Raw genomic sequence first — 23,296 nt, 5'->3', positions numbered from 1 at the left:
TGCTCTTTCTTTGCCGTATGAAAACCGTGCTTCCTCTGAAGAGTAAGGGCGGGGCAGAACAGGGTCATGGTGGGGGGGGGGGGGGGGGGGGGGGGGGGGGGCGTGCAAGACAGATTAGGTGAGGAGGGGGGTAGGCCGAGCAGGGCAGAGACTGAGTTTGGTGGATGGAGAGAGAGAGAGAGAGAGAGAGAGAGAGAGAGAGAGAGAGAGAGAGAGAGAGAGAGAGAGAGAGAGAGAGAGAGAGAGAGAGAGAGAGAGAGAGAGAGAGAGAGAGAGAGAGAGAGCTTGAAAACCAGACTGCTGATTCCACAGGAGGTGTGTAAAAGGCACGCCAGGGTTACTCCCGATCCCAGCCAGCATACACAGAGACGCCTTCACACCCACACAGGCATACACACCCACAGCCACACGCACACACACAAGCAGCACAGGCTAGAGCCCCAAGAGTACGGACGAGGAGGAAGAGAAAGCAGGAGGAAGGCGTTGAAAGAAAGAGCCAGGGCAGAGGAGTTAGAGGGGCGCAGAGGGGGGCCTGAATCCGGTGCTGCCGCTGTGTCGAAACAGAAAAAAAATAAACAACAAACAAACGAAAAAATAATAATTCAAAACTGCTGGAATGGATCATTTCTGGTTCTTCAGCTGGTTGGAGAGCCAGTCGAGGCCCTCATACAAGCCGTCTCCGCTGGTGGCACAGGTGGCCTGGATGTACCAGCTGCGCTGGCGGAGGGCGTGCAGGCCCAGCTTGTCTGTGATCTCTGCAGCGTTCATGGCGTTGGGGAGATCCTAGAGGGAGAGGAAACAGCCAGTTATGATGCAGTTCTAACCATTTTTAACCATCTGAACCAAAAATCCCACAAGCTTCCATCAACAGTAGAAAAGCTTCTGAACAATTCAGCCAATGTGAAAGTGCCTTAATCATGCACTCTCTTTAATGGCCACTAGGGGGCTACAGCAGTGGCTGAGGGGAGAACAAAAAAAAACTTCCAGTCCAATACAAGTGTTTGGGGATCGGCTCTCAGTAAAACTTTCCTGCTGAGTTTGAGTATAAGTCATTTGTTTCAGGTGATATTAAATAATCTTATTTTTATCATTCTCAGAGTCAGAGAGGAGGGTTATCCAGAATAGATGATGGTGGGGGCCAATAAACATCTAGTGATGTCATAATGCGGTGACAGATCATGGGAGTTGTTTTCACAACAGCCTGAACACTGAATGTGCTAAGGCTCATTTATTATTCATTTACTGAATGATCCTTAGTAGTAGTCGTAATACTGATTTAAGTTTCATATTTCTATTAATATTTACATTTGGATTTTATTATTTTACTATAGGGATCTATTAATACACTACTTTATATTAATACAAGTTTTATTATGCTGCCGTTATTAATAGTATTATTATAGTAGTATAATTAATAGTAATGAATTCCATTTTTGAGGCCTTGAACATGCTCAAACCCTCATGAAAGTGTGCACACCTGCCAGAAGCAATGGAAAGTTTTGTATTTAATCAATTGTTGGTTCCCTCACATCCTGTACTTATACTGTGCTAAAATCTGCACACAGACCAGAAAGTCTGCAAAGACGGACCAACAACAGCCTCTCTGCAAGATTTTGAACAGAACCCCCTGCTAACTGAACACAGCCAAGCTTCAAAGGTGTGAACTTGACACAGAGCATGCAGACACAAAACACCAGATGAACATTGGAATCTACATGAACTGAGGAACCTGCCGAAACAAACGTATGACCTGTTCTGATAGGTAGATGAGACGATATCCTGTTGGTTTTTCTCCGCTGTCACTGATGTCTGTGGTTAGGTCTATTGGTTAGCACATTTAAGATTTCAACAGATCAGTAACAAAGTGGTTTGTAGCGGTTTTAGTCACGGTTCATTTAGGGAGGAAAAAAAAAGGTGTTACTTCTATTAAATCTGTCTGAGATTTATCATCATTTGCATTTTTCTTGACTGACAGAGTTCTGACAAAGAAAATGAATGAGCAGCTGTTACACAGTGAGGGGCGGTGAGGGAAACATCAGACTTCACTCTATTTTAATTAAAGTAATTGTTTTATTATCTCTTGCCAACATCATGCACATGCAGACAGCAACTTCTCAAAATGGCTCCCAATCCATTTCCTGCTCCCTTTAAATACTCTCAAGACACACCTTCTTAATACAGACTGGCCTATAAAAGAGCTGCAATTGAGGCAGGCTTCCTCTTTACTGGGAAAACAAGATGGCCACCACAAAGGTAACCTGCAACACTTTGTTACTTAAATGCTTCCCAACAGCAGCCTAACATTTAACAAAGCTCCTTATCTAATCAATGCTTTCTTTTTCTTCTCAATACATGTGACCTACCGCAGGGCAGGTTTCAGAATAGAGAATCAATGTGCAGATGTTGATCCTGCAGTGACAGCTGTTCTTCATTGTAAAAAAATAAAAATGAAATAGCTTCTACATATGGACTGCATTCGTTTTTTAAATATTAGTTTTGTCAGGTTATTGTTTTTGGCTTATTTTTGCCAGGAGTCAAGTACAGGGCCTCAAACCAGCAACCTTCAGGTTAGTAGCAGGATGCACCAATTTATGGATTTTGTCTCCCACAATATGGCCGCCTGATATTTCTGCCTGCCCACATTAACACGGCTAGCTACACGCTCCCCAGTCCTATCTCAAAGTATATAAATCCCCGACAGGGAAACATTTAAGGTGGAAGTTCACACCATTTTGATACTTGTATTTCTGCCTCTGAACCAGCAGAGGCTTCTTTTTTTTTTTTAATTAAAGAAAGGTCCTGTACAAATAAAGTCTTGATCTTTATATCTGAAAGCTTTTTCATCCAAACCAATTGAGAAGTAAATTTGAGGCTCATTTCCTTTCTTGGCTCTACGTGTGTCTGAAACGCAAACTCACCTGTTTATTTGCAAAAACAAGCAGCACGGCGTCTCTGAGTTCGTCCTCAGCAAGCATTCTGGACAGTTCCTCCCTCGCCTCGTTCACCCTCTCCCTGTCGTTGCTGTCCACCACGAAGATGAGCCCTGCATACAAAAAAATAAAAAAATAAAAAATACACAGCATAAAAAAAAAAAAAAAAAATGCAGAAACATGTCTTCATTTATATTCTGGTTACAATACGTGCTCTATTGTCCCAGATAAAAAGCTCTGACTCTGTTCCAGTAATAATTCAGTCTGGACCAGCTCTCCTGGCCATTTATTAATCCCCAAAACAGTAGAGTGGGCATTAAAAAAAAAAAAAAAAGTATGAGTAATAATTTGTGATTTGGCAGCTGCAGGTCTGCTGACTGTGAGAATATATTAAATCCAGAAGCTGTTAAACACATCAGTCATTTGTTAAGTTCAGTACAGATTAATTTATGACTTAAAGCTGCCAAATCATTTTCAGTTGTCATAGATCATGTGAAAGCTGTATTTTGAGACAACCGACAGTTTAATGACCGTATAAAAAAAAAAAGCTTCATGACACGAATGGATGGATGAAAGTACAACAGTGTTGAATGATGTTTTCCTGCTTCAAATTTAACACAAAAAATAAAGACAAAGCCAAGAAAACTGAGGTCATTTTGTTAGATGTCCTATGGCTGAAGCACACTTCCTGATCTGTATGCCAGCTTGTTTGAGGAAATGTTTCATCATACCCACAGCTCACCGAATGTACAAACAGGATGTTTTTATATTCATGTAACAGGGGACGACGTGATCACATGCTCAGCTCCGGTCTATAACTGAGATACTATTTGTTTGTGAAGCTAGAATCTGTATGCAGCCTCACTGACCTGTTACATTACAGACTCTGTGAAGATGTGAAGGACACAAAAATGAAAGGAATATCTACAAGACACAGTGATGCTGTTAATTTGGTCAGTTTGCCTGAAATTTAGGATTCTTGAGACTCAGCTGGTGTTCAGCTGAGGGATCATGATCAAGAACAGGAATGCTGGTTTTTCTTGGCTTTGAGGGTTGATTCTTTATTACCTTAAGCGATAGATAATTACGCATTTTTTAGGTTAACGCCAATCTGATATTTTGGTTAGATATTGGGTTAATTCTATCTACAGAACCTGGATCAGATATCAGAGACAAAAATCCGCTATATGGTCTGAACTATTCAGTTCTCTGTTTTTCATAGTGCAGAGGAAGCTAACAGCGAAGCAGTAACTTGGGAACATTTCACACAACACCACCAGCAACTTTCTACTCATGTTTACTAATTATTACAAAGTTGTACAAACTCATTTTAACTCACGATGTTCGGACAGAAAGACGTCATAAATGTGGAGGCCTGACTGAGATTTATCACTGTTTGGACTTTCTCTTCATGTCGGGATAAAGATATCAAGCTATAATTCAGAATGGCCATTTTCATTATGTTTTTGACAGAACTGATAGAGACAATTTCAATTTTTAGATATTCTAAGCATTTCAGTTGTAATACAATAACTTTGTCTGAGCATTAAGGGCATCACAGCACCATGACACATTTGACAGAGAAAATTACGTCTCTACAGGGTAAAAACAGTCAGTGTTAAAAACCTAAAACAGTGATGGGCAGCTCCCCCCCCCACGCCCCCAGAAGACAATACTGACTTAGATAATGTAAGAACAGGGCCATACTTTAAACAGAATTTTCTGTTAGATTGTCAAAAAAGCCACTTGCATGCTAAGAACTTTACCATTAGAGTGAAGATATAACAGGTCATCATAAAAAAAATGAAGTATCATGTGTTTTTACTTTTTTTTGTTTGTTTGTTTTTAACATTTCTTGGGGAGAGGCTAGACCATTAAGGACAGACTAGATTGAGATGGTCCACAGGCCTAATTTTGCATAGAGCCTTAATCTTTTTGCCTGGAAAAATGATGGAAAGAAAGATTTTCTGTCACCTTAATCACGAAATCATTAACCAATACTCGGCACTCTAACCCAAACACAACTTTCCTTGTTTGCTGTAGAAGAAAATTCTGTAGTCAGACATGCTGTTTGTTAAATGATGCTGCGTCTTAGATCATCACTGAAATGATTGACACATTTAGTTTCACACTTGGGTGCTCAGTATGTGGAAGGTGATGTTCATCTAATGCATGCAGGGAAACCACAGGAGCACTGATGGCAGTGCAGCAAATAAGGTGGCTTCAATCACAATAAATTTCTGCAGATTAAAGATACCACAAAATGTTCAACTTAAGTTTGCTTACAAGCCGGATCATGACTGGCAAACACAAGACAGCATAGGCTATACATTCTGATGAGTTACACATCAGGAAACAGTAGAGGAGTCACACAATACGCCCTTTGAGAATGGAACAATGGCATGTGAGTCATTGGTCTCTTTAATATCCTCTACAACGAGGCCACCTACGGGCAGTAATGCTCACTGACACAACTGCCAGCTAAGATAATGCCACTGCACACCCCCTTTCACCTCACCTTGAGTGTTCTGGAAGTAGTGGCGCCACAGCGGCCTGATTTTGTCCTGACCGCCCACATCCCAAACTGTGAAGCTGATGTTCTTGTATTCTACAGTTTCAACATTAAAACCTGGAAAAAGGAAAAAAAAAAAAGAAAAAGAAGGAGAGGAAACATAGATGAGTCACTAAAAGGCTTTGGACCACTCGATAGCAAACACTACACGCAGGTAAAGATTTCTACATATTTTTTTTTTCCACTGTTTGTTCCTAATATGACTTTTTTATTTTTAAAGTCAACATTTCCTGACTGCATTTTAATCAAAAAAAGGTCTTCAGTTACTCTCATTTTATCACTTATTCTTTGTTAAACCATTGTTAAAATGAAATGTCCCAAAAATCGGACATAAGGAAACATCTGGCTGCTGTAGACCAAAACACAGTAAACTTGGACCCTCGCAAAAAAACCCCCAAAAAAAAACCACACTAATCAAAAATTACCATAACTGCTTAAAGCTACAAAATGATTGGTCACCCTGTTGACTGGTAATGGCATTCACCTGCCTTTGTGGCCAATATTTATTACATCACTCCTGGTTAAAGACTTTAAAATAGATCAGTTAATTTTAATTATGATTTAATTACTTCCCCTGAAACAAAGTAAGAAGTAAATTGCAATTAAAAAAATAAAAATAAACACAAAAAGTAGATATATTATTCATAGCCCTAAGTTCCGTAACAGTGTATCCCTAGTAATTAAAACAAATTAACAGTCAAATGTTTAAAAGACCTGAAGATCTGCTGAACAGGATTTTTTTTGTCCTCTCAAATAACAATGGGAAATAACTAACAACTTACAATCTTCTCATAGCAGTCTAAAAATACAGCTTCTTTACAATGACACTGGAGTGATAGATGTAAATGTTCATACCAATGGTGGGAATGGTGGTGACTATCTCTCCGAGTTTGAGTTTATATAGGATAGTTGTTTTTCCAGCCGCATCCAGCCCCACCATTAGAATCCTCATCTCTTTTTTGCCAAACAGGCCTTTGAATAAGCTTGCAAATACATTCCCCATGGTGATGAAGCTGTCAAAGCAGAGACAGAGACAGGGTTAAGACAGTGTAAGGTCTGCTGTTAATCGGTTTCAGTGCAGTATGGTGAGAGGAAGTGAACACAGGGAAAATGTATCATAGAGAAAACAGCTGACATCTGGACTGATTTACCGTCGTTTTATCGTTAGTCAGTTCGTAGAGGCACACCACATTAGAGCAGTTCGATGACAGCTGTATATTTAGTCGAAAAAAAGAGGTACATTGTGTGACACACGGAGGAGAACAAGTTAAATGTTTACACAAACGAATGATTGAGGCTTTCGTCTACGACTCTAAGTTAAGAGCTAACTCTGGCCGTCCATATCAGCCATTAACTTCTACACTACAGAAGTGTTAAAACTGCCTATGTGTCAATTATTTAACAGCAGAAAAATCGCATATCCTGAGGCTAAGCTGTACAACCATGGATAAAGCGAATAGCTAACTGATGAAAAGATAAGAGAGGCCTGTTCCAGCTAGAAAACTCTGCAATAGCAGGTTAGGATAATGTTCCTGTACGAGTGAGCCGTCACAAGACGCTAGCTTTCAACTATAAGGTCAAGCTAAGTTAATGTTAAAGTTCATATCAGTACGTGTCAATAAAGGCTGAAACGTTCTGCTATGTGAACGCGCAGATTTTCTGTGAAAAGTCTGAAGTTTTCTGGTCTCTTTACCTGGTTACCAGCACTCGAAACAGGATACAGTTCGCTTCACTAAGGGCGGATGCTTCAGCTAGATAGCTAGTTTTCCTAGCATATGCTAACTTGCGACGAACAGGCGACACCGTTCGTCAACGGTCTAAAGACCACTGCCGGTTACAGCATATATTATTAATACATATAACGACGACCTGCTACGAAATCCACCTGGAAAACTGAGGCCTGGTTTCTGTGGCGTGAACATTAAAAGAGCTGATACACGGTAGCTCGCTAAGCTAACAGCCGTTAGCTAAATGCCGCGTCACAGTTGAGAAAGAACCTCGTGACGTCATGCTCAGGCGAAACTAAATCGAATCGCTGGTACCGCGCGACAATCGCCGTACAATAAATGGCGTTACAGGCAAAACACAAGCGAGTTTATGTGGGTTATTACCTTTAAAACGACAGCTTCTCGATCTTTCCGTTATCTCTCACTGTCACCCCAAAATGGCGTCTTGCGCAACCAGGGAGACACCGGCGTACGGGCACTTCCCACTCTCATACCGCGTCCAATCGTAGCACGCATGGTGTAACGGATAACCCGCCCAGATGACGCCGCGGTCCAATCAGCGTGTCGGCAGAGCCCTGTGCGCACAGTGTACAAAATGTCGAGGAAGTGAGCCGTAGACAAGTTTATTCAAGTTTCAGACACTGAGAACCGGGCCCTCATAGTTTTTCTGTTTTTTCCCCTTTTTTAATCGACGAGAAATGACTACAGGGAAACAGAAATTGGCCACAAAAGAGACAATGATAATAACGATTAAATGACATGAATAACCACAAAGACATGCAAAAAAGCATACAAGTCAAGCGGAAACGATCCATGAGATCCCCAACAAGTACATGGGGCCATGAATAAACATAAATAACCCTAAAAAGACACCAATAAATAAAAAAATCCACACATAAACACAAGGACTATAGGGAGTCAAAAAAACAAAACACAGAAACACAACATTAGAAAAATCTGTTTCTAGTTTATTGTTTTTCCTCTATGTTTGCTTGTGGTCATTTTGATTTACTTTTTGATCGTTTTTCATCTTTATGGATGTTTAATTTGCTTTTACTTTTAAGCACATTTTCTGAGTAAAACCTAGTGATCACTGGGGTCACCGAAGGCCTCTCCAGCACTCTTTCCAATTGTGTGAGAGAGGTGGAGAGTTCTAACATTTATTTGTTTAGAGGCCCGTTTTTCCATGCCGGGACTCAAGATCCTGGCTGATCCCAACTTTTAGGCCTTACTGTCCATCTCGTTCTTCATAATCTGATTAATGGCATTTTTTTTGAAGACTTGAACCAGTGAAATCCTTCCTGTGGACTCTATTGAAGAGACATCCTGACATTTCTTTTTAGATCCTGACTTATTTTAATTGTGTTAATTCAAATTGCTGACACAGAAATGCTAGCATTTATCTATTATATGATTAGTCCAAGGCTGCAGGCTATCATGAATAAATTCATTGTCTGCAAGTCTCACAACCACTGTCTTTAATCATTTATGGTTTAACTTTTAGAATGGTAATTAATCACACTTGTCAGCAGTTAACAGCACCTGATGTCTGCAATTATTATTGGCTGTGTTTGCTATTGGAGGAATGTTTAAAGAAAACTCAGAAGCTTCACATTCCTCAAGCACCAAGCTGGAAATGTGAGGCCTTATTGTAGACTGTATATAAAAGATGGGTGTAGTCATCGTAATCACCCATTGGCTAGTGAAGCGCTGGTGACTCAAGATGAGTGTTTTGTTTTTACTGTTGCCATCTTGGTATTTTGAAAAAAGTGGACACCACAGGCCAACGATTGCCATCTTATGATTAACAAGTCATGAGCCAAAGAGGAAACTTCATGTTGTTTTTCAGTATGACTTAAAATTAGCTGACTGTGCTCATAAGCACATAGCACAACCAGCTAAGACTTTACTGAGGGCACAGATCAAGGAAGGAAAAACTTCAGGAAGTGTGTTTGCATTCAAAGGAGTCGCCCCCTGCTGGTCATTAGAAAGAATGTATATTTAAGGCACTTCCACGTCAACTACACTTTCTGAAGCATATATCTTTTTACACTTTGTGGGCCTTACAGTAGCAATACATTAAAAAAAAGTCTAATAATAAATTATTGAGCATCTTTTATTCGTAGTTTAAAGGGTTTGTAACATAACTAAAAAATGGGACTTTGTAGTGACCTTTACATCAGTGAGTCAGTTTGAATTTTCCACAAAAAGTTTAAAGATGGCTGTGCTTGTTCATGTGAACCTTGTCTGAATACCACTCTTCTGTTCACAGCATTAACAGTGAGATCATCAGCTAACCTTAGGGTAGAAAGTCTGTTAATTAGCAATGTCAACAAACAGTTAACACCACACAAGGACAAAAAGCAAGCACTGGTCTGGGTTTATGGCACTTTTGCCATTGATGTCAATGAGAAGCAAGCCAAGGTTAGCCAGCTAGTTGCTATAGTCATAAAGAGTGTCGCATGTACAGTTACTTTCATTTAATAACATGAATCTCTCTTCAGTGGGAACCTCTAGCTGAACTATTTCAAATACAAATAATACAAAATTGTATATTTCATGCCCAGACAGAAACATTTTTATATTTGATATTTATCAAATACAGTTTATACTGTACAAAAACAATTTGTATAAGATCAATACCTATATTACAATTAATGAATGAACAGGATCAGGCTGAGGCGACCGTTTTCATACACCTTCCTGGTCATATGTAAGAGCCTCACGTGTTTAACAGCATCTGTTTTTATAGGGCTGGGCCTCGTTATCAGTGCTGTAAATGTTTACAGTGTGCAGCTGGTCTAATCCTGGTCTTTCTCAAATGACACCAAGTCAGAAACCACTGGGAAAGGCAATAGCTGGAAATGAGCAGAAGACAGCAACTTTTGTGCCTCTGAGTCATTTTTTATTAGAATATAAAATGTAAGACACATTCAAGTACCAAGAGATTCCAGCCTTGTTGTATATTGTGGAAAACACACATCATTTTAAGGAGCTTCATGCCATTTAAACTCTAAATGAAACAGATGACATGACAAACTCTTTCTTCCACATCAGAAAGTAAACAGAGATACAGAGAACGGATTTTTTTTTGTTCCTAGTGATCCATAAAAGGAAAAAAAAAAAAGCAGGAGAACGGAAAGAGGGAAACAATCTTAACACACAAAATAAAAAAATACAGATGTCACAACCTATTACAGCCCTACCAACACCATTTCTTATTCAAGCACGTTTATAACCTTGGAGTGTAAACTACTTGTATCCTTACTTAAAACACATAGAAACAGTTTAACCTGAAAATCAAAATTTTTTTATTTGTACACTCAAGTAGCACTTTATTAGGAACACCTGCTTGTGATAGTGGTTATTCAGTTAGCCAATCACGTGGCACCAGTGCAGCAGAAACTCTGAAGCTTCATTTACAGTGCTGTGCTGAATGGTTGACCATAATGGGACCATAATGTTTGCTTTTATTCTCGTTCCTCTGCTTTGCTCTGCTAACACCAGTGACAACAGAGATGATCCTGTCAGAGCTCAACGTTTAGATGTCAACAACACTTTGCTGAAATGAAGGAAAGAGGTGAGCATGACAAAACTAACAGTTATTAAAACGAGGTAAACAACATATCTCCACATATTAGCTGTTGTATTTGCATAATGAGCAAGCTAGGTACATGTAAATCCCTCTTACATTTTATTTTGCAGAAATATTACTCCTGTGCTCATCAATATATTGTGTTCACACTACAGACCTAACACAGGGGCTGAGGTCTGGATTCCTACAATGTGTTGTTGGATTTCTGGTAGGGAGCGGCTCAGGCTGGGTGTAGGTTATGACATTGGTTTAACACAGCAGTATAAGCTAAGTACTGGGGTTCGGTAAGGTAACGGACATGTAAGTAGTTATTAAGTACAAATTACAGTTTATTTTTGCAGTTGATTCGGTTTGTTTGTGCATCTTTACCAGCTGTGGGACTTTGCACAACCTCAAAGTGGTCATCATTTCAGGTCTGGATCTGGGAGATTTTGAAGGGATCCTTTACCATTGTTTGAAGGATTGGATATTTTGTGTTACAGCTACAAAAATACATAAAAAAAATCACACTAAAAGAACAAAAATGAGAAATTGTGTTGGGATTCCTTGAGGAAAAAAACAAAACAAAAAACGGATCCTGTGCATACTCAGTTCATGTGTGGCATGGAGGGAATTTTCAGCCTTGGTGGATCTGCAGGAATATGGAGTCTCAGACGGCTCCTGTTAATAATGTGATTCACTGGATTTAAAAACATGTAATCTAATCTAAACACAGGATGGTGAGATTATCACATACAGTCCAGATAGCAGAAATGCAGCAAGGATCTATCGCCATGTAAAAGGTAGGTCAAAATCAGCATGAGCCAACCTGCCCAGGCTGCTGGTGTCAGTGGGATAACATGGGGAATGTTTTCTTGGTCTCTTTCTGCCAGCATATTACCAACAATCACCAGTCACACTGGAAGGAGTCATCTTCTAATGGTTCCTTCATCTTAAATGTGGTTTTATGAATATGAGACTGAATTCAGACGACCTACGTCGACGTCGTCCTAACCAGCAAGTCTGAATCCAGAAGAACAACTCTGGCAACACAGGAAGTAAACTGAGGCTGTTGGGTAGCAAAGAGAGGGCCTACCTGAACCCAGTGTGGTGTTCCTAATAAAGTGCTTGATTGGTATCTTTGTTTTTCCCGTGTTTAAGCTTTTTTGCCCATTTTTCTGTCAAAATGGATTATATATGTTGAGCTATGTGTAAATGCACTGAGAAAAGTTTTAAAGTGCTTAAAAGCTTTTCCCAATGGAAAAAACAAATTAAATTAGTGCAAAAGACCAAAACAACAACAGAGAACAGAAAATATCCGTCTCATTCTCGAAGTTCGAGCTTGCCGTCTCTGACTCTCCACCTCCAGTGCTGGCATCTGTCAGGAGCAGGAACACAGCGAAGCCACAGACCAGACTCTCTGATCTCTCGTTCAAAGGACACCGTCTTCCTGTCCAGAGTCTCCAAAGTGAAGGCTTTCCCTGAGATCTGAGCGACAGGTGTAATTATTCATATGGATTCTGGCTGACTGGGTGTCAGATGTATTTGCAAAGTGGTAATGATAATTTAGTATATTTGTTCTTTCATTAGATAGTTACAGATTTAAATCTAAACTTCCCCAATTTTGTTCTTTAACTGTACTTCGGGACATTTCACTTTCTGTTCCGGAAATAAGAAAAGAGAAAAAAAGCAAACCAAAATACACTTTGAGGAAACAAAACAGAAACCTCGGTCTGATGGCTAAAAGGTTTCTGGACATCTTAAAACTCTCTCATACCTGATCACTAATGCCTATGGCAACATGGCCCACTTTGATCCGCCTACGTTCGCGTATCCTCAAACACTTGCCCTCGGGGTCCTCTATCCAGATATCGATACCTGCAAATGTCAGAGCATTAGAAAAATTCTGCCAACAGCCCTCGATCAGCACAGAGGTGCGTCCCTGCCATCTTACCCTCAAAGCACTGTGAGGACGGCCGATTGGCTAAAGCTAACCACTCCAAGCACGCATCAGTCTGACTGTTGCAGGAGGAAAAGATGCCAGAGCTGAGGTCATCAGACGAGTGATCAGAGTCCTAAAAATAAGAAAGAAGATTTTCTTTTGTGGAGGATTTTATTTTGTACATAAATGTACACACGAAGCATGCATGCTCATGTTTGTTATGTAAAAGATGGACGTAGCGTAACAGTCTCAAAATTCAAGCCAGTGAAGAAGCGCCTTAAGCAAAGCTTGTCATGTCATGTCTGGTTTCTAAACGCTAAAATGGCGAAGACTTTGCAAACCAGTAAGTGACGTCAAGGTTGGCTACATCCCTCGTGCACGGGTACTCACCTTCTCTGAGGCATCTATCTGCGATGTGTCAGAGCAGCTGAAGCAGGATGGTGGTTCATCTCGAGGTTCAGGGGACGGGGTCTTGATTCTGGTACCTTTAGTCACATCTAGTAAAGGACAACATGTGAAAAGTTTCTGTTATTAGCGGACACTGATGAGGCTTTGACAACCTTGTCTGAAACAAGCCAAGTTAGCTCCAGTCCCTTTAAACCGACTTTGTTTGATTAGCTGTGCCCATAAACAAAACATTTGAAGATCATGTGGATGTGTGCCTGAAATGACCATATTAGGGATATCTTGTCTCTGTGACATCATGCAGAACCAAGAGTTTAAAAATGCATGAAAACGAGTGTTTATTGCAGTCTGAAGCTGGAATTTTTGGATTAGGTTTACATAAACAGACTACGAGCGTCCATCATTGTAACTGCAAATAAATGACAGAATAACAGAAAGAGGATAATATGTCCCATTTAAAAGTGTATCTTTGAATATGACACGAAGAACAAAGAGCTCTGTAACCTCATCTGAGCCACATTTATAATAATAATATGATTCGGGGCTTTAGTAATGAGTTGTTTTATGACTCACCATCTCTGAGGTATTCCAGCTCTGCTTCTGATCCCCATGAATTCTCTTCTATCTGGTGACTTTTTTGCAGTAAAGGGAAAAGGCCTCGGAGAGCACGAAGATACTCCGTGGACTCGGTAGAATCCCACTCTTCCTCCTCCTCTTCATCTCCTTCCTCTTCCCAATCCCCCTCATAGTCCTTGTCAGTTTTCAGCCACTTCTCCTGAATATATTCGTCCTCCGCCATGTATATATCTACCTCTGAATCAGACCCAGTCTTCCAGTCTTTGTCATTTGTGATGTAATCATCCTGCAGTGGTTTTGGCTCAGAGTCCCACTCCCCAGTTAAGCAAAATGTCTCCAACTCAGATTCTTTGTCTGAGTTTCCTTCTGACCAGTCGTTGCTGTCCTCGTCTACTGCTGCAGTTCTCCAGGGGCTCACCCAGTACATAGCAGGTGCTGAGCCAGTATGTGATGGTTTATTCTGAATCTGATGGGACAAAGAGCAGCGAGCGTCTTCATTCTGGTTCTGGACATGATACAGTTTTTCACAGGCGCTTTTCATGGACCAAGAACTCAGACCTCCAACTGTGGAGAAAATAATTTGCAGTGTCACAATATGCTTAAAATACTTGGCATCTATAGACAGCTGAGTCCCTTCTTTGGCAAAAAGTGGATTTGGATACAGGTCCTATTTTATTTTCCTCAGGAGATACTCCCTCTTGGAGATATTATATAATCTGTTTTATTTGTTTTACCAAATCATCTTTATTTATAAAGCACTTTAACATAAAACCAGAGTTCACAAAGTGCTGTACATGCAAATAGCATAAGCAAAGTAAAAATAAAATAAAAATAAGATAAAATAAGATAAAATAAATAACTAAATAACGCAAATAAAATAAAACATGTTGAGTCAAAAATTGAGTCAACCCCCTTAAACAGTGCCAAAGGCTTCAGCGAATAAATATGTTTTAAGGAGACTTTTAAACTCAGAAAGAGAAGAGGCCTGTGTAACGTGCAAGAGCAGATCATTCCACAACTTTGGAGCAGCTACAGCAAAAGGTCACCTTTAAATTTATACTTAGTTTTCGGTACCTTAAGGAGCTGCTGATTGGCGGACCTAAGGGAACGGGCAGGTGTATATGGTTGTAGTAGCTCTGAGAGGTGGGGGGCCAGGCCACTAAGAGATTTAAAAACTAATAAGAGAATTTTAAAAACAATCCTAAAATGTACAGGTAGCCAGTGGAGTGAAATTAAAATGGGGGTAATGTGCTCAGACTTTTTTGTTCCAGTTAAAAGATGTGCTGCAGCATTTGGCACAACCTGCAGACGCCTAATGGATGCATCACTAACCCCACAATAAAGTGCGTTACAATAATCCAGCCTACATGTAACAAAGGCATGGATTACTGGATTACTGTCTCAAAAAGCTGTTTTGATAAGATGGGCTTTATTTTGGCTAATTTTATGTGTTTGGTGATTACATGCAGCTTTTCTCTAAAGGCTTTGAATGCTTGTATCGTGATTTAAACTCATTTTAGTTTGTGGGCCATGATTTCACTGCTCTCACAACTCTAATGTAATATAAACTGTACACACTTAAATGATTAGAAGATCATAAGGTACATGGACCTGCTCTGAGGGCCTTGGTGGTTTTCTTCCTGAGCTCAGTTGCTGACGCTCTTCTTTCGGGGTCCTTCTGGAATCCGGCCCTGAACACTTTAGCTGTGAAGTTGTTACACTTGGATGGCACCTCCCACAGAGGCGGAGGCTCATTGACAATCTAAAACAGATGAATACACAAGTGTGGTTTTGTCCCATTCAGCCTGTAACTGTCTGATTTTCCACAAACAGCAAATAAGAGATTTTTACCTGGAGACACAGTGGATGGGAATAGTAACGTATCCATGGCTGGCATCCATTGAGCATGTGCAGTAGCATACAACAGCTGCTCCACACATCCGCCTTGGCACAGAGTTGATCCCCTCGTGCCACCTCAGGGGCCATGTGGGTCTCTGTGCCGGGGAATGCAGCTCCTACATTCACAAACGTTAAATGAATTAAAAGTCTTTAAACTCAAAAAGCCACTCACAACGATGTAGAGGTCAAAATATGTCCAGCGTTGTGGTTAATAATCAAATACTGAGAAGACTGTTGCAAATCTTTGAATGCTAACATGGTAGGCTAAGAATATTGCATGCTATCTTTTAAAGTTATGAATGTTTAAAGGTTGAAAGATGATGGTGAAAGGCAGATTTATTCATTGCAAACTCCTTTTTGTGTATTTATGGGAACCTAAGCAGTAGATCATTTCACAAGTAGATTTTAAAAAGACTGACAGTTTGCTGTGATATATATGTGTGTGTGTTTTAATTAGATCAATAAAAATCATGGTGTTTGAACCAAAAGGTTAGTCATCTGTAAACTGCACCATAGTTTATTTCAGACTTTTGAGGATCAACTTACCCCTGAAATTCTTGGTGCTCCATCCACTGTCATCTAAAGTCTCTGAGAGACCAAAGTCACAGAGGAATGTGTCTCTGCAGTCTGCAGACAGCAGCACATTGTCAACTGGAATAAGATCAACACGCAGGATTCAGTGGGACAGCTTGTTTTCATTGGGTGCTCATTATGAAACAGTTGACTGAGAAGCAGGAGGCTGTCAGAGGCTGTAAGAGTGATGGGTGCATGGGGGGGCTAAAGCGTGAACGGCCATCTCGAGGTAGAATGAGGTACCATCTACAAAAAAAGCACAGGAACTTTGTGCTATCTGATATGATGAGAGTGGGTAATTTGACAGATGTATGATGAGCGAAGCTTTTAGACATGAGCTCAGAGCACAATAGAGGGGCCTAATGTGAGCAAACCCCTCCTGCTCAATCGTATGAGCAGGGATTACCGAGGGTTTAGGGGTGAGGTGTCCCTTTAGGATTAGGTACCATCACAGGAGATGTTAGCTGACAGCACAACCACCAGCTTGAGGCTTCGCTGAGCTCTTTTCTCTGTATGTTCTACTGGTTATATAAAATCTCTGCAAAGGTACTTTGGGGTCTCACAAAAAACTCGGGGTAGAGTTTAGCACGTCTTATCTCAGTAGAAAGATACTCCAAAACAAGTAAAAGTCTCCATTGCAAGTTAAAGTCAAAATGAGCCTAAATAATGTGTATAATGAACTAAAGATAAAAGTACTACCTATATATTTGTGTCCTTTATTTTTTAGCAATTTCTATAAATTAAGAAAAATTTTGCTATAAAATGCACTGCCTAAAAATAAAGCATGACATCATTATTGTTTTTATCTACTCAGTGAATAATGCAAAGAGGCCAGACGCTTATAGCTCCTGCTTCTCTTTTTTTTTTTTTTTTTTTTTTTTTTTCATTAAAAAAAAAAGCTCCTGCTTCTCAGTGTTTTCTTTTAATGATTATTTTTAAGAGTATTTGCTGATATTTTTTTACTTCCTCAAGTAAAATGCCTGAATACATCCGCATACACCTGCACATTTGATTTATCCTATATATAAAATGATTAGGACCACACTGGTCACTCTAAAATGTCCAGAGGGTTTGAATTCTCTTAATTTCTACATATTATCATTCAGATCTAAGTCATTATACAAAAACAGAACACATACCTTTGACATCCAAATGAACCACCCTTCTCTGGTGTAGGTGTTCTAGCGCCCCCAGTGTTTGATGAAGGTAATGCAGGGCCAGATCTTCAGGTAGGCAGTTCATCTCCTTTAGAAGCTGGGCTAAACAAGCTGATGGGGTTTGGGAGAGTATGATTACTCTCTCAGACTGCTCAGACGGTTTTTATGCAGTTTGTAGCGTGTAGTTAGGTTACCTGGCTTCAGGTCCATGAGGAGAACGACGTTAAGCCCCTCCCTCACAGCTCCAAAGAGCTCCACGACTCGAGGAGAGTTCTGAGCACTCCATGTGCTCACCTCCTCGCTGCTGAAATGACTCAGTGGAATCTGAGAAGAACGGCCAACAATGAGCTAAATAACAGAAATCAGTTTAAATAAAATCAGCATGTCAGCTCTCGGGAGTTTAAACCTCCCGGGTGGAGCACATCTGGATTGTAATGACTGACTCAGCGGATCTTGGCTTACCCTCTTGGCAGCACATTTGAAGCCAGTGCTTCTGTCACGAACGCAGAACACATCACCATATGATCCATTCTGGATGTGATGAAGGACAAAGTATTCCTCTCCCTCTCTGTACTGAAAACTGCTGGGCTGGAGATGCTTGATGAAACAAAGAGAGAAAAAAGGAAACGAGTTACATCACAAATCCCCCATAAAAAAAACCTTTTACAGCCAGTCTTCCTCATTTAAGCGCTGAAATCCCAGATGAGCCTTCCCTTCAGGCCACTTCACCTACCTCACCACCAGTATTCAAATCTAGACCAAGTTACTGTTAACAGTTCTTCATCCTGGCGTTGTTCCCTCTGGTGCAGAGGCCGCTCTTCAGCAAAGGTTTCTCCATTTGGAGAACTGCTAACAGTAAGTTACCTTATTTATTTTTATTTTTTTATTGATTTCTTTTGGCTCATAACTTTTATTGTATTTTAAATGTGTCTTTAGCTTCTAAACATTCACATCTTGTACACGAAGTAAAAGTTTCCACCTTTAAGTGGTGAAACGTCTGCATTCAGAGTTTAGATGTCACAGATTTTTACACTTCATTCATTTTTTACTAAATTATGAATTAAAAACATTGTTATTCATTATTGTTGGTTAAAGAGAAATTTTTACTTAAATCCGAGTCTTTGTGAAACGCTACGAGGTAACCTGATGTGCATCTCCTTAGAAGCTGAACCAAATGCTGCACTGATGCAGCCTGCAGCGACTGAATACTACTGCTTCTGCTGTCTACTGTCCATAAACAAAAACAGTGTGGATAGACTGGATGTGAATGTCTTACGTCATGAAATATGAGTCCTTCGTTTGCAGGTTTCGATGTTTTCCAGCTGTTTAGGATCTGTTTGATGAAATCTCTGCAGAAAGCTGAAACAAGCAGCTTTGGTATGTGTGCCACTTTGCCCCTCAGCTCATCTAAAACTGTGTCACTCATGTCATCAAACCCAAAGGAACACTGGGATGTATTCTCAGTGCTGAGGCTGTGGGAATACTCTGAATTTCCCAGTGAGTTTTGCACACTTCCTCTAGAGTCAGAATTCCATCCTGCATTGGAGGAAGGGGTAAATCCAGACACATACATGAGGTCAAAGGTCGACATGATGCCTTGTGTGCCAACATCAACGTCATAAGACGAGTCTGAGTCGCTTTCATGAGTGCGAACGGAGTCGGTATCAGAGCCCGAGCCTCCTCTGTGGTCGGTGCTGGATGTGTCTTCTGTATCTACGGATCTGCATTGGTCCTCTGACGGCGACGCCTCCTCTGATCTCCTCACACAGTCACAAACGTCTGCACAGCTGCAGCTGTCACACATGCACGAGTCTCTGCAGGGGTCTGAGGCCGAGTCAGTAAACTGAGGAGGAGGAGGTATGATTTCAGCTGATGAAGTCGTCTCTCTGTCTGCTGATTTCAGCCAATCAATCTCCTGCACCCACAGACCCTGGATGATAGGAGGCTCCTCCCCTTCCTCCAGGCTCTGTGTGGTTCTGGTTTTCCGGCGCTGTTTTCTCTGGAGGTGGTAGCGCGGGAATTTGGTGGCTGTTTCAAAGTTCTCATCATCTGAGTCGCTCACAGTCGCTTCCTTACCGAGAGTCCTGCAAATGAGAAGAAGTATGAAAATTTGGTTTCTCACACAGAAAGCGTAATGCTTTCTTTAAAATCCAGCTGATCACAATGTTGTTTGGAGCACATGAGTTATTTAAAGTGCAGGAAGAGGTCATTGTCTCATGCACACAGAAAAAGCACAGCTAAAACCTTGTTATTGTCTATGAATACAAATATGTAGCTGGTCATGAGCACAAAAGCTTCCTTCATACCCAGGCACATAAAGAACCCTGAACCCTCACGTACAAGCTAAATGGAAGCCATATAATACCTGTATCCTATATTTTTGGCCATGGAGGGCATTTAAGCCTGTGCACAGGTAATGTGTGTTGTGTTCTTTACCTGTGCTTTTGGAGGAGGCGAGACTGAGAGTAGGGGCACTGAGTGTTGGTCGGGCTGAACTCCTGGAAGTCTTCTCCTGGGACAGAGAAACAGTAGGAGTTAGAGTTAGAGAAGTCTCGTTGTGGATTAAAGTTCATAAACGTGATTTGAAAATGTGTAAATGGAGAAAAAGCCTGGACCTTTTAACTGGTCCATGTGCTACAACTGCATGCTTCCATTCAGAGGTGTAACAGTAAAAATGTTGTCTTCGGTTTCTCTGCATTCCTCTCTGGAAGCTTTTAGCTGCTATTATGTCATTTTGCACAACAGGAGCTAATGCACCACTTCTTTAATACACCTACTTGGTAGTGAACATTAGTGATCTTCGGTTGCATAAGCAGCTGTTCTGCAAACCTGAAAAGTGCTGATGTACAACTCAAAACAATTATAGGTAATTGAAAACCTTTAAGCCTGTTTTAGTCATTACTCTTTAAAAGCAAGATCAAAGCCCTTTGATTAAAGAAGTACTCATCTTGTGCTGACATGAAGTCTTTTGGCCCCTCAGGGCTTGCATTAAGTCTTGTGCAGCCCCATGATAGACTGGAGACCTGTGCTGGATGTACTCTACATGTGCTTTCATTGTGTGTTTTTTTAAACCAAAGTAATAGAAGGATGCAAGTAGCTAAGACAAAAAGGAAAACAATGTAAAACAGTCCTGACTCAGATCTGATCTCAGTCTTACTTACGCTCAGCCTGCGCGACTATAGAAACACACGGATTCTCCTCGGAAACTTCACGCCCCTGTGTGACAACATGCTTGGCTGTGCCGCGCTGCATCACTTGACTCAGGTGGGGGCCGATGGCTTGGACCAGCGAGTCCTTCTCCTCCTCGCATCCCTGATTATCGTCCACTTTGGTGAGAAACGAGATCTCAGATCCGCTGGCCACGATGATGAAGGGTGTGCTGGAGTTAAACAACCGAGGTATGGCCATGTCTCTGTCGCTGTCGGTCGGCATCTAGAACTGGAGGAGAGAAGGAGATGGAAAAATGTTTAAAAGAAGAGAAACCAAAACAGTAAGTTTCATATGGAATATTTTGAAGTAAGTCAGATCCTACTAAAAACCCTGGTGTGGATAACTTGGCCACACAGAATGGACCCTGTTCTTTTAGTACTTTAAAGGTGTGTGTTTGCACTATGTAGAATAATGTTAAGAGACCGTGTGCGCGGATAAAAGATGGATACATTTGTTGTTTCTTGGCGATAAAATGTCTGAGAATAACCAAAGTTAGCAGGTTTCATCCTGAATATTTTAATATAATTTGGTCCCCAACCCTTGTAGTGAATGGGGAGATATTTGTCTTGCTTGGCTGCTAATAAGTTAGAGTATAAGGAAGCTAAATGCTTTAAAAAGACTTCTAACAAGGTTAGAAGCATTTTATGATCAGTAGGCCTGTCTAAGAAAACTAATATGTGAGCTTTTTGAGCGGCAGCAGATGCAAATGCTTATCCCTAAATCTGCTTTAATTTTATACAAGAACAAAATAATAGACTGAGTTTGCTTTTTCGTTATAATCGACTGTTTAGGGACAACACCTGCACAGGTAAGGAGTTTAACCACTTGGGGTCACTATAGATCAGATTTTTTTAGGTGCTGCTCAGCTCATTTCTTTCCCTGATGTGCAGATGGATCCATCCGTTTTTTTGTAAAACAAATGAATCATCATCTAAAGCCAGGAGTTGTCCTATAATAAAATGATCAGGAATATACTGTATACTGTACGGAAATGTGTGATGTTGGATATCTTTTCTGTTTTTATTTCAACAGTTGGAACCACTGAGAAATATGTATGAATATGTGAATATGTTTTATTTTTTCATTAATTATTTAAATATCTATCCTACATTTTTATGTTAAGCAGGAAAACTATTTCATTCTTATATCCTTAATTATACAACCCTAGTTTTGTCATATTTACACAAGATATGGCAGATATGATATGACAAATACCGGGTTGTAATATCAGGCAGTAATTGAGTCTAAAATAATCCTTTATGCCTTACTTTTAGGTTCCTGCAACACAAGAACCCTGATTAATTCAGCCGTAGTAGAAACCACTGATTTGTAGCTGACAAGCACTTTAATGTGGTGGCATTTGCCGTGGCGGGGTGTGAATGAAGGGACACCGGTTGTAAGCCCGGCAAGGTGAATATAAATAGCGCACAGAGGGGCGGTTGCATGCCTTCCACTGAGGCTGTCCAGCTGTCAAAGTCTCTCTTCCTCAGGGCTCGCCATGTTGACAGCGAATACAGGGGGATCAAAACAGACACTCTTCCCACTCACAGAGGCCACACTTGTCCTGGAAGTGCTCGCACAGAGCCTGCGTGAATGGATACCTGAAGAGCTTTACTTTGATAATATGGAATTAACCAGGCTTTATCTACAGATGAGCTTCATCTAAGAGCCAGTCAGACTTTCAGGACATGCAAGATCAACATGTTAGACTCTGGAAATGCTGCAACTATCACTAAACTTTCCATCAGCCTCAAACGTCCTTCTTACTCTGTGACCTGACAGTGAGGACACCTCCAGCTCAGCAAAGTCTGACTCAAACATCCAGTCACAGCAGAGCACATTACCTTAGGAGCTCAGTCAGCTGGTCTCGGGTTCAGCTGAAATCCTGCAGAAGAGATCGAGGTTTCCTCTCGTGACTCCTTCTGTCTTCTGCTGTCTGTCCGTTCTGTGTTATTATGTGTTTGTTAGTTTCCAAGTGTAACTTACCGGCTTTCTGCCCCCACAGGCCCTGCTGATTGGCTGACCATGTGTGTGAGTTACGAGCTCTTGCACCTCTGTCACCCGGGCCCACCCACTCGCCCACACCAGCCTCAAACACGCTTCATGGATTCCGTAGCTGTCCTCGATGACACTTGGGTCTTAAACCCACTCCAAGTGTCACAGTTTAAAGCCAAATTCCCACTGTTCAGCTCTAAGCCTCAGTATGACGGCTCTTATTTTCAATAAAAAAGATGTAGAGCAAGAGAAGCATTGTTTTCCAGCAATAGAAACGTGTCCCCTGTGCTTAAGAAGTTGTGAGGGCTCAAAAATGCTGGAAAAAATCAAAATAGAACGCCAAATTTCAGCCCACCCATATGTGGGGCCTATAACTGGTTTCATTAAGGGGTGGATCGGGAGATCTCAGGCGACCTCATTGATATGCTGCTGTGGGTTTCCCATGATGCACTGAGACCACATAGAAATCTGCCCCTCCCCTTGCCTGATTCTGCTGAAAGGTTCTTCCTCTCCACCGTGCTCGCAGGGGTTCGTCTGTTTGTTGGACATTTCACTCATATATCTCAGGGTCGTTACCCTGCAATACAAAGCACCCCGAGGTGTCTGTTGTGGTGAATTGGAGCTGCACAAATACAATAAAATTAAACTGAATGAAATCTTTAAAATCTTTTGTGTATTGTGGTGAAGAAAACCATGCAGCTTAATCAGCAGTTTCATAATAAAGGTACTGATGATG

At 40.9% G+C, this 23,296-nt stretch overlaps 2 protein-coding genes across 4 annotated transcripts; both read right to left on the bottom strand.

The window, feature by feature from the left end:
* Nucleotides 1–207: 207 nt before the first annotated feature.
* Nucleotides 208–7,750, bottom strand: arf2b (ARF GTPase 2b). Of its 2 annotated transcripts, XM_080872893.1 has the most exons (6): nucleotides 7,614–7,696; nucleotides 6,654–6,713; nucleotides 6,358–6,515; nucleotides 5,449–5,559; nucleotides 2,919–3,043; nucleotides 208–783 (listed from the first exon to the last, which is right to left on the bottom strand). In XM_080872893.1, the coding sequence occupies exons 3-6, from the start codon at nucleotides 6,503–6,505 to the stop codon at nucleotides 622–624; spliced, it is 546 nt and encodes a 181-aa protein (XP_080729019.1). In that variant the 5' UTR covers nucleotides 6,506–6,515; nucleotides 6,654–6,713; nucleotides 7,614–7,696; the 3' UTR covers nucleotides 208–621. The 2 variants fall into 2 exon arrangements, with proteins under 2 accessions (XP_080729019.1, XP_080729018.1); XM_080872892.1 differs by lacking the exon at nucleotides 6,654–6,713 and having other exon boundaries at nucleotides 7,614–7,750.
* A 2,376-nt stretch (nucleotides 7,751–10,126) lies between these two features.
* On the bottom strand, nucleotides 10,127–22,575 carry map3k14b (mitogen-activated protein kinase kinase kinase 14b). Of its 2 annotated transcripts, none has more exons than XM_080872291.1 (15): nucleotides 22,410–22,575; nucleotides 20,517–20,793; nucleotides 19,792–19,867; nucleotides 18,632–19,439; nucleotides 17,818–17,952; nucleotides 17,550–17,703; nucleotides 17,338–17,466; nucleotides 16,172–16,276; nucleotides 15,578–15,741; nucleotides 15,338–15,488; nucleotides 13,724–14,290; nucleotides 13,136–13,242; nucleotides 12,758–12,878; nucleotides 12,581–12,681; nucleotides 10,127–12,291 (listed from the first exon to the last, which is right to left on the bottom strand). In XM_080872291.1, the coding sequence occupies exons 2-15, from the start codon at nucleotides 20,785–20,787 to the stop codon at nucleotides 12,127–12,129; spliced, it is 3,054 nt and encodes a 1,017-aa protein (XP_080728417.1). In that variant the 5' UTR covers nucleotides 20,788–20,793; nucleotides 22,410–22,575; the 3' UTR covers nucleotides 10,127–12,126. The 2 variants fall into 2 exon arrangements, with proteins under 2 accessions (XP_080728417.1, XP_080728418.1); XM_080872292.1 differs by having other exon boundaries at nucleotides 17,550–17,679.
* Nucleotides 22,576–23,296: the final 721 nt, after the last annotated feature.

The sequence above is a fragment of the Rhamphochromis sp. 'chilingali' genome (genome assembly GCF_963969265.1).
Source record: "Rhamphochromis sp. 'chilingali' genome assembly, chromosome: 22".
In the NCBI taxonomy this organism is placed as follows: domain Eukaryota; kingdom Metazoa; phylum Chordata; class Actinopteri; order Cichliformes; family Cichlidae; genus Rhamphochromis; species Rhamphochromis sp. 'chilingali'.
Note: the sequence above shows the minus strand (reverse complement) of the source record. Positions and strands in the feature narration are given on the sequence as shown.